Source organism: Antennarius striatus, chromosome 3 (genome assembly GCF_040054535.1).
Source record: "Antennarius striatus isolate MH-2024 chromosome 3, ASM4005453v1, whole genome shotgun sequence".
Taxonomy (NCBI): domain Eukaryota; kingdom Metazoa; phylum Chordata; class Actinopteri; order Lophiiformes; family Antennariidae; genus Antennarius; species Antennarius striatus.
Genome location: NC_090778.1, coordinates 3,528,610 through 3,540,015, shown reverse-complemented (window position 1 = coordinate 3,540,015; position 11,406 = coordinate 3,528,610). Strand labels below are relative to the sequence as shown.

The following is an 11,406-nucleotide window of genomic DNA, read 5'->3' as shown; positions in this document are numbered from 1 at the left end:
CCAAGTTACAAACATTAGTTACACAGAAAAAAAAAGTTTACTAGTTGCTCTGTTATAAAATAAATCCTTTTAATTTGTCCCACAGAACTCCATCAATCAAGGATCAAACTGTCCAAGTGAATAAAGAAAAATAACAAGTTAAAGACGTTTTTGTCAGAGATAAAATAGGTTGAATTACTGCATTGTGGGAAATGTAGTTTTGGTCAAACCACAATCTTGACCTACACTCTTGACCTTTTGTGCTCTCGCGGGCCATATTTGGCCCCCCGGGCCTTGAGTTTGACACTTGCGCTCTACATACGTAATTCTTTCAGTTTGTCCCTGAACACATCACACTGTTAAACCCAGTCATCTAAATGAAAATGGAGTTCAAACTGTTTCTACTTTCACATTTGTAGTTTGGTAGAAATATGATAGACAACACAAGTGGTAGTGCATTGAAGAGCGTTTGAGAGTCCAGAATGTGATCTAGGTTTATTGGTGATTGCAGCCTCTCAGAGACAGTCATCAGGTCATGCAGTGTGAGATAAACATGATGGACACACACCTCTGGTACATCATACACAAAAAAAAACAAACCGTGAAGGCAGCTAAATTTTCAGTCGACCCTGCGGTTAACCGACAGCTCAGCGTCTTAACGCACCGCTGAGTTTGTAGCATGTAAAGCTAAAACATGTGCTGGATTTACATGATGTTGCTGAGTCAGCAATGAATCGACAGTCTGGTTCCCAAGCGTGTGACACTTCCCATCGCTTGGGAAGAAACCCACGCAGAGGAGTTGTTGTGTGAAACGTGGTGGAAAAAGAAAGACAAGAGAACCACAGTTATAATATGAGATGATAAATACAAAAAAAATATCAGCAGAATGTAGGCATTGGCATTCAAAGTTGAACCTGTCTATCCTCTGGATCTCAGAATATTCTGACATTGAAAGAGTTTTTACAAAACAAACAGAAAAGCAGAAAACAAGCAAAACAAGGAGATGGATGGTCTGTAAAAGAATTTAGATGAACCCAACGCCAACCTGCGCTAATGTTTGTGTCAGTCCTAATTTTTCTTTTCTTTGTCCCACAGGGACAAAAAAGAAAAAGAAAAAAATTACTGAATTAATCGTTTTAAAGCGGGGAAGTTATTAACATTCAAACACTGTTGGTTTTATTTTTTTTCATGGGATTTGACCTGTAATATAAATGTCTTACGGTTTATCTTAGTTATCCTAACGACTGACACGTTTTACTACAAAGTGTATGAAACCCATGACGAGAAGAATGAACGCATTTGAAGTAAAAATAATTTATTCCCTGTTCTGCTGGAGGCCCCCAAATATTCCGCTTTGAAAGCCGTTGTGTCGTGTGTGTTTTTTCCGTATGTGGTTTTCACGTGTAGCGTGTTGTAACGTCTTTAATTGGACCGGTTCTGTCTGCTTCTTTCCTTCTTAATATGTTAGATCTGTTTTTCATTCACGTGTCCCCTCTGTTTTTATGATCCCGGGCCCTTTAGCTGGACTTAATGTCCCCCTGCTGTTGTTGCTAATGCAAACTCAACGGCTGCTCCATATGTTTGGTATTATCTCAGAGCATGACTTTAGTGCATGGCGCTACAAGTCTCTCTTGTGTCACACTTTCTCCAAGCTGCCCAACTCCCTCTCATTCTGTCTGAATCTATAATTTCTCTCAACTCTTCTGTAAAAGCTCAGAGTACGACTTTTGAAAACAGTTGTGGAATTCCCATTATGATTCTGGAGAAAACTCCTGTCCGTGACCCTGAAATGGATATCGGTGTACCGTCTTTAAGGGAAGCCTCACAGGAAGCGTTTCTAACTGCCTCTCTCGATGACATTTCACCTTAGTGGGGATGGAACCGTAATAAAAGTAAAGAACTACTGGTTTACTCATCCGACAGATCATAAAAATAAAAATAAAAAAAAGCAGCGGTGGTCTGTGAGTGATGGCTCTAAAGACGCCCATAAACTCCTGTAATGTTAATCCCAACAAGTTCTATCATTTTGTGTGCACAAGTTCGTTGTTCAGAGGCAATAAATCAGTTACTGCTGTACGTCGTGCGTTTGATGAACACCATTCAAAGCTTTGAAGGGATTTATTTAGTACGTTTACATATTTAAAGCGTATGAATAAATCATCTTGTGAACACAAGATTATAACTTGTTCTCATATAATTATAATTAATCCCTACAAGATATTTTCTTATGGATAATCTCATCACCATGCTGTGCTGCTCCCCCAAGGTGTGAAACTGTTTTCCTACAAGGACAGAAACACCTTTATCTGGGACCTTTATCTGCATGTTGACCTTATTCCTTAGACACAAAGGATTTACAAACGAGGTTTTTGAATTATAGCGGTGAAGGAAAGGAGGAGCAGAAACTCTTCAGGGCACCAGCTCAGACTTCACCTTTTGTAAAAACTCATTGACACTAAGTTGATGTCTCTGAAGGAAGGACTCAACCTGTTCTAATCTGTAGCTACAACAAATTCATTTTCCACAAAATGACTTTTGCCTCAAAAGCAAAAAGCTTTGCATCACTTCTATTTCTTCTAATCATATAGTTTGATGGTATATATTTGATGGTCCCCATTTGAGCGCAGGTTTAAAGTTCATTGAAATCTTCAATGTTTTGTTTCAAAGATTAAATGCCTAACTATCCATATGAGGCACAGTAGCACGTCATCTGTGACAATGGACCAATCACAACTGCTCCTCTGCTTGTAATACAATCCCATTCATTTACACAGTGACCAGAGAAACTGTGAGGATGAAACGACAGACTTCTCTGGTCTGGAGGTGAGGACACACGGCGGTGACGTGCGTCGGAGGTCCTGGCTGCATCCAATCTGTCTCTGTGGATTTTGTTCACATTAAAGCCGCCCGGCTGAGTTCTGGAAAACGAAGAAGCAGATCAGAACGGAGCGGCGTCTCCTCGCCGACCTCACTTCTCGATCTCGTTGAAATACTCCGAGAAGCCTGAGTACGGAGTGACGTCACCGAGATCTGGAGAGGGAGGAACCAGACCACAGCAGGTGTTACCGTAGAAACAGCGCATGGAGCCAAGAGCGTCGTTAAAAAACGTCTCCATAGTTTAGATTCGACACGATGGGACTCACAAAACCGCATCATCAGCGTAGAGACACACCAGCCAGTAAAGTGAAGGTCATACTAACCTTCACACGGCCCCCGTTTGAAACTGATGTCATCGATGGCGATGTCGCTTCGTAGTGAGGGGCCTCGGACGGCTTCGAATATAATCTACAGGAAACGTAGAGCGTCATGTGTGAGAATGAAATCACGTGTGGAAATATCTGAAAGTACGACACGTTTAAACATACATGTAAATAATGAGGGACTGTCTCTGTGAACATCAGGTTGTTTGTTCACTGGTACCTCTACTTACGAAATTTCTTCCAGAACCAATTAATTTCGTAAATAGTGGTGCCGCTGTACTACTTTGTGGCCTCGCAACTTGTCCAGGTTAGAAGCGCGGACTGCGGGTCGTTCTCCATACCTGGTGTCTGACATCGCAGTGGTAGTCCACCATCGCCCTCATCCAGCTGATGCTCTGCTCGCCGCGCCGTCTCCACAGCGTTACATCCTGTCCTCTGCTTCCGTGACGCAAAACGACGCTCAGCATCCCGGTGCCAGATCCGTGCATGTGGTAATAGAAGATCAAGCACTGAGGGGACGAGGAGCCCCTCAGGTCAGAGGTCAGCAGCCGGGCTTTGTGACCCGGACGCATGAGTGACGCCTCGATGTACATGAAGTAACCTGGAGGAAAACACACACACACACACACAGTGGACAGAACCATGAATAAAACAGTGAGCAGTGTGGAACCGGATGGATCCCAGTGGAGAACAGTTACTGCAGCTGTGAAAACACAAAGAACAGAGTTCTGTGAGCGAGAACAAAGAACACCAACGGCTCACGACCTTCATCCGGATTGAAAGAAGGGCTGAGATTAAAAGGAAAACGGAATTTAACATTAATGCATCCATCATATGTGGACGTAAGTGAGTGTGTGTGTGTGTGTGTGGGGGGGGAATGTGGAACCATTAATGATTGAAGCAGTGAATGAGGAAATGACTCACCCACCCCAGTGGTGTGGTCTCCTCTGGGTCCGGTATAGGAGGTGGGGGTGTGTCCTCGGACTCGCAGCCAATCGGCTTTGTCTGCTTTCTTCTCCTGGAAGTAGCCACAAACTCCACTTTCAAAGTTGCACTGTCCTGGGAGGGAGCCTGGACACACACACACACACACACACACACACACACACACACACACACACACACACACACACACACACACACACACACACACACATGGTTGGTTTATATGGAAAGGACTCAGTGAGTCAAAGGCCTTAAGAACAGACAGGAAAATGCAGCTGCAGCCTTTATATGACTTCATCATCATCATTAGTGAGACTTCATCATCATCATTAGTGAGACGCATCCTTGTGAAAGCAGCGGTGAGAATATCACGAGTGGACGGGAGCCGGCTGCAGCAGCTGGGGGGTGGGGGGTGGGGTGGGGCTGCTGACAGGAAGTCGGGGTCATTTCCAGCAGCAGGAAGTCAAGTCTTATAAGATCTTTAATGTGATTCATTCAAACATCAGAGATGTCGTTTCTGATCGTTTTAATCGGGACGTCGACTCCAAACCTGTTGCTTCTGTTCACGATCTCCTTTTTTACACAAATTCACATTAAATCCTCATTCGCTGTTTTACAATCCGGCTGAGCAGAAATGTTCCTCTAATAAAACAAGACAAGAACATTTATAAATTAAGATAGACGCATCACATCTGTTGAAGCTAAGAATTTCACATCCCACAATTTTTTTTTGTTACTAAATTCTTCAATAATCAGAACAGTCCAGAGCGACACACAGAGAGTGGATCTCTGCCAAACAGAAACATCTTTTTGGATCCACGGCTTTGTCCAGATATTCGTCAAACTTTCATGTGTTTTTCTCTCCCACAAACCAAGTTTGATGAAAAAGCTTTTGTTTAATTCCGCTAAAAGGAGACAAACAAACCAAGATACTCCATTGACAACTTACAGTATTCTAACTGGACAATGTGATAACACACAATGTGTGCAGGTCGTGACGTGAATCTGATTCTGCATCACGCGCTCCGCTAAAAGTTCAAAATAAAGACGAATAACATCAAAACTTCTCAAGTTCAACAAAAAAAGTAGAACTTTTCCACAGAGTGTCATATCGTCAAGTCAACACCTAAACCAATCAGCTGTTAGATCACCATGCAGCTCTGACCTCTGAACTGAGTCACACTGATCGTACGAGATGATCGTACGAGATTATTCATTCATATTCGCAGGAAAGTTGTAAAAACTGTTCAGTTGTAAAAATTGTTTTTGTTGGTTTTAGTTTTTAAAGATGTAAAAACAACTCTACAGTTTCGACAGTTTTTACAATATTTTTTAGTTTTTACAGTTTGTACAGTTGTAAAAACTTTTTTTGTAAAAAAAAAAAAAAAGTTGTAAAAACTGTTCACTATAGACATTTCACCATACCCATACTTAGCTAGGCCTGTTCATTTTTTAATTTTTAAAAATTTTTTTATTTCTATACCTATTTATGACTTTCTATTTGTATTTTCTTGTTGGGTTATTTATTAACCTTTCTGTTTGGTGTTGTACTATTTTCTATGTGCTGGTGCTTTTTCTGTGTTTTGTGTACTCACTGTGCTGTTTGCAACGGAGAAATTAATTTTCCTGATGGAACCTCCTTAAGGGATAAATAAAGTTATGCTCTACTCTACTTTACTCAGTGGGATCAGAAACTCTGATCTGAAGCATCATTCTCGAGTTTATCAATAAAAATTGGCTTAGACTCCACCACTGTTTTGTTTTCTCACATGTTCTTTAGTTTTTTTGTTTGTTGGTTTATCTAAAAAAAAAAAAAAAAAAGAAGCTTAATCTCCATGGAAACCTAGAAGAACATGGCATGGGTCAGGAATGTAGACACCAAACCATAAAGAGGCAGATCCGAGAATTTTTTAGGTCATCTCAACACAAACGTAACATCTGATGTGGTTTTGAATGTCGCCAAATGCTTTGAATTAACAAATGATATTATGGGATGTGGCTTGGAAGATGTTTGTGAAAGGATGCTGGAGAGTTTATCAGAAAAGTGAGATGCGGCGCTGGTGAGAGAACACGATGGAACGATGCACCGACGTGGTCTCTGTTGTGTTTGGACCTGAGTGACGTCTTTGTTGTGGTCACAAAGTTAAACATTCAAATGCCGTGAATGAGGACATGCAGTCCCCCCCCAAAAAAAACAGCCTTTCTCTTTTATTGTGAACGCATACGGGATGGTGTAAACATGCGGTCCCTTTTTGTTTCACATTCGGTGTCTGAGGCCTCCTTTGTCTTCCTGAGATCTTCTGGAAATATAGTCCCAGCGGATGGATATTCACATCAGGGGGTAGCGGATATTTTTATTACGATGGGTCTGTTCTTACTTTACAATTATAAATTCAAAACATTTAAAAAACCCCCCCAAAAAAGACCTCTGCTGAAGGAAATGAATCATTCTCATTTAAACCCAAACCAAACTTTTCCTTCACAAAAGATCCACCCCTGCAGACGATCTCCTCAAAATCTGTTGACAATCCAAGCATCAAACACACACACAAACAAATAGAGGAGAAAAATAAATCTCTTCCAACTAAAAATGAGGAGGAAAACAATTATTTAATGGTACAAAGTGTACCGGTGAAGACCTCACACGGGGAGGATGTTCATGTTCGTTTTTCACCAAGAGCTTCTCTGTTCCACTATTTTAAGTAGAGCGGTACCTCTGCTTACCAAATTAATTGGTTCAGGAAGAAATTTTGTAAATAGAGACGCGTTTCCCATGCAAATCCCCTAATCCGTTCCAAGCCCCCAAAAATTCAGACATAAATGTCTTATAAAGAATAAAAATGCCTCAAAACATGTAACAAATACATGTTACGATTAGGTTATTACACAATAAATGAGAGTTGGGCATAACGTAAAAAACAAAGAATAGAGTAAATAACGTGGTGATTGTAGATGCATTACGGCCATATTCTTTGGTGTGATCAACCAAACGCATCCCTTTTTCAGGCTTTTCTATGATCTCTTGCTTTGTTTGTACGGACAAAAAAACTCTTTTCTTCGTCTTTTCTTTTCCTCATTTCTCCGTCACTTTCTTGGGGTCCATAGTGAATACTCTAAAAGTTAATATATTTACGTAAAACCATCAGAACATGGGTCGATGCCAGGATGCTAGGTAATAGCCAATGGCAGAACAGCTATAAGAATGTTGCGTTCAGGAACCTGTGGGAGCTGCGAGTATCAGCCCATACTGTATTTTTACCTTTCGTAACTCGAAATTTCTTTCGTAACTAGAGGCAATATTTTCCTGTTGAGGCGTTTTGTAAGTAGAAAATTTCGTACGTAGAGACATTCGTAAGAAGACGTACCGCTGTACAAACTTTCAAAGCAGGTCTTCATGATGCGTTTCAGGCTGGCAGTAGAATTAAAAACCCGTCAGTGTCTCTGTGAGTCTTTTACCTGCTGTTATCTGACAGTCGCCCAGGCTGACGGTGATGTCATCGATGGCCACCAGGCCGCATTCCCAGAAGTTCCTACAGATGCTGACAAACACCAACTGGGAAACAAGAAAAACACTGAATGACTCCACATAAATACTGTATGTTCCAAACCTCATCTGTCATCCATCCATCCACCAATCAGGTCATTCAGACAAATCCACCGCTTCCTACCTTGGTAAGCATGGGCTTCACGTAGGTGATCTCCACCTCGGTCCACACGGACCTGGTCGTGTCAGCCAGACTCCAGACCTTCTCCTGAGCCACGTTGTTCTCATCGTAGATGTAGACGATCAGAGCATTGTCCGCTTTCCTAAATCCGTGAAGCAGGTAGTAGAACCTGAGGCAGTATTTGTGGTTTCCCGGCAAAAACGGACCGTGGAGCCGACTGACGTAACCCGGCATGGAAGCAAAACGAGTGTTCGCCAGGAGGAACCAGCCTAAGACGGACGACAAGACAAAGAAACAGGTTTTACAGCAAAAAGCTCCAGCGTGACGACTCCAGGGTGAAGGTGAAGCGTGACCCACCCGTCCCGCTGGTGTGGTCTCCAATGCTGTAGGCGTTAGGCTTCACTGACACTCTGCTCCACACTTTGCTCTCTGCTCTCTCCTGGTAGTACAGACACAACCCGTCGTCAAAGTCGCAGTCGGCTACAGACGGGTCAACGGTCGGTTCTGTAACAAGGATCACAGGATCTCCATGAATAAACACCCACAGTCTTCACACGCTCAACGCAAGTGACATCACATCTGTCACTTCAGAGAGAATGACATGCATGGATGACAGAATGCAGCACTTGATCAATGATCGATCACCATTAAATAACTGATCAGACCCAGCAGTGGACCCTGGAGCTTACAATCTGCTGGATAAAAGTCACTTCTCCCATTGTGATAAATGTCAGCCTGCTGATTTATTAAAGCTGCACATTTACGAGACCAATGTTTTTTATTTTCTCTGTATTTTTATAATGTTGTGCATCGCAATTAAAACCAAAGTCACGTTTTACAAGCAGAGGAGAAGATCGCCCACAGATGTGGGATTCAAATGTTTTTTTGTTTTTTTTTCATTGATCCCTCTGGATCTCATGACGCCTGTACCATAAAGCTGGATTACGGTTTAGCGAGATAACTTCAGGCTTAACCCTGGCTTTTCGGTACCATAGAGGTGGCTGACTTTCTATGGGGCTACGTTGTCGCGGTAACCTATGCTGAACACCTAACCTGCTCAGGTGCTGACAGCCTGTGTGCATTGCACTGAGGGTCTTGGCCACAGTTAACATATTTCTAAGTCATGTTCGTAATTATTATGATGTCCTTAAATCCCTCGTTGGATGGGTTACAAGCAATCCACAGATAAAATGCCATTAATCAATTATTTGTTTCAGTAAATCATGGACTGATTCATTCATTCATACGTACTTTTATGTATTCTGTTGGCGATGCCGAAAACCTCGGGGAGAACACAGTACGTAGAGCTGTTCATAAAGTCACGGGGGCTACGATCACATGTCATAACGTAAAATGTGGTTCACACATACATTTATGAACACACAGATGTTACTGTAGTCAGATACACAAGTGCAGTCATAGTCGGGAAGTAATATTATAATGGCACTAACTTCCGCATTGACACAGCTGCAACTGTGTTGCTTTTTGCCTGGATTATTGATTTGTACTGCTCGTATTTATTAATTATTATTGTTGCTTGTTTGTGAAATATGCGGCTCCGGCCGGTTTGTTGCATGTTTGCGATTGGTCGCATGCAGCAACCTCCACCCTTTTTATGTAAGCGCGCACAGATCTAGACTGGACAAGCCTGAATTGAATTAGTGAGTTGATAGCCGGCTTTATGGTACTGAAAATCCGGAGGGTGGATGTCTGGGTAAGTGAAGTCAGATAAGTAAGAGGAAGCCCGGCTAGGTTCATCAAGCTTTATGGTACAAGCCTCTGGTTCCAACCACCCTGTTGTTGTTTGTGCTGTTTCCCTCCAGGATTGCTCCTTATTCCTGATTATAACATGAGATTGATCTCTCTTAGCTGACCAGAGAAGTTACTGTGAATCTCTTTCTGCCTTTTTCTGCATCAGTGTGACAACATTTTATTTGAAATGCCACTCTTCCTCTCTTTTAAATTTTAAAATCTTTTTAATTTCCCAGTTCGGGATCAATAAAATATAACTCATCTTATCTCGTCTCATCTTATCTTACTATATCTTATCTTATCTTATTTATCTCGTCTCATCTTATCGAAGCTTAGCTTCTCATCTTGTTATCTTATCTCATCTCATGTCATCTTATCTTATCTTATCCAAGATTAGCTTAGCTTCTTATCTTCTTATTTTATCTCATCTCATCTAATCTCGTCTCATCTAATCTCATTTTATCTTATCCTATCTTTTACTTGCCTCCCCCTCCCTTCTGTTCTGTTGTCACCTGTCATCCCTCTTTTCCGTTCTACATGGCTCATTCACACGTTTATATTTTCCTTTCCTTCTCTTTTTCTCCTCCTCTCTACTGATTTAAACTCATTCTGATTAATTCCCTTTCGTTCTTTGTTTCACATTTGAGTGACAAATACTCTTATGACTTGTTAAAACTCTGCTACTTCCTTAAAATAAAATAGAACACACTTTACTGCTTCTGATTTCTGAGTTGTAATAAACTTTAAAGCCTCTAGTGGCCACTAGTGAGTCAAACCGAACCAGGACTGAGATCGTAAACTTAATATCTTGTGTCTTGTGGTGAACCTTCGCCTTCCCCAAAGGTCTCGCTGACTCGTCTCACCCGTGTCAGTGTGACAGAACTCAGGGGAAAAGGAGATATCATCTATGGCCACGTATCCACCTCTGGCACTGTTAAAAGCCACCTCGAAAACCACCTGGCAACACACACAGACATAAAGAGAAAGCATTAGCAGATGGGTAGTAACCAGCATGTTGACTTACACCCATTAATTCTGGGAAGGCAGTTCTGAGAGCTGTTAAAAACATGTTGTGAGAGGATGACAGATGCAGACGGAGGAGGCCGGCGTGGACGCCAGACGGTGACATCAGTGAGGGCTAAATTCAGGGATACAGGTTAGTCAGCAGAGCGCAGCTTGATGGAAAAGCTCTGTACCAGCGCTGGCTGGGCTGCACAGGGCCGACCCACTTAGAGATGTTACGCAAGCTTCTTTTCCAGAGACAGCAGCGGGGCTGGGGGGGATGGGGGGGAGGCGTTCTGGCCCCAAAGCACAAGGAAAGGAAAGCGTGGAGTCACAGACACAGTGGAAAGCCAGAGGAGTGATCGGCGTGTGTGTGTGTGTGTGTGTGTGTGTGTGTGTGTGTGTGTGTGTGTGCCCAAAATTAAATTGGAAAGAGAAGTGCCATATGTTTCTCTGGACCATAATAAATGATGGGTAACAGTATTACTGACAGGTATGAAAATGAAGAAGGAGACTGAGATCCACAGCATTTGTACGACTCTGTCACAGAGCTGCAGTGTGAAAACACTGGAATGAGAGGCTATGTGTGACACACACACACACACACACACACACACACACACACACACACACACACACACACACACACACACACACACACACACACACACACACACACACACACACACACACACCTGCATGCTACCTCCAAAAGATGTCAGCTGCGGGTTGGATGTAATTGATTATGTTTTTGATCTGATTCTGGGAAAATGTGGTTTATGGGATTCCCCCCCTCCCCCCCTTTTCATCAATATTAGATTATCTTAACAAAATAAAGAAATCATGATTTTAATCATGACAAA

The 11,406-nt window shown here is 42.2% G+C and overlaps 1 protein-coding gene across 2 annotated transcripts in view; it reads right to left on the bottom strand.

Moving 5' to 3' along the window:
• Positions 1-53: 53 nt before the first annotated feature.
• Positions 54-11,406, bottom strand: part of mamdc2a (MAM domain containing 2a) — a 31,551-nt gene continuing 20,198 nt past the window's right edge. Inside the window, exons 7-14 of one of the 2 annotated variants that reach the window (XM_068311962.1) lie at positions 10,405-10,498; positions 8,147-8,293; positions 7,793-8,058; positions 7,581-7,677; positions 4,104-4,250; positions 3,521-3,780; positions 3,180-3,264; positions 54-3,009 (exon numbers count right to left, since the gene is read on the bottom strand). In XM_068311962.1, coding sequence (XP_068168063.1) covers positions 2,948-3,009; positions 3,180-3,264; positions 3,521-3,780; positions 4,104-4,250; positions 7,581-7,677; positions 7,793-8,058; positions 8,147-8,293; positions 10,405-10,498 — 1,158 coding nt within the window. In that variant the 3' untranslated portion in view covers positions 54-2,947. Of the gene's footprint in view, positions 3,010-3,179; positions 3,265-3,520; positions 3,781-4,103; positions 4,251-7,580; positions 7,678-7,792; positions 8,059-8,146; positions 8,294-10,404; positions 10,499-11,406 lie in introns of those variants that run through there. The other variant, XM_068311963.1, reaches the window with a different exon arrangement.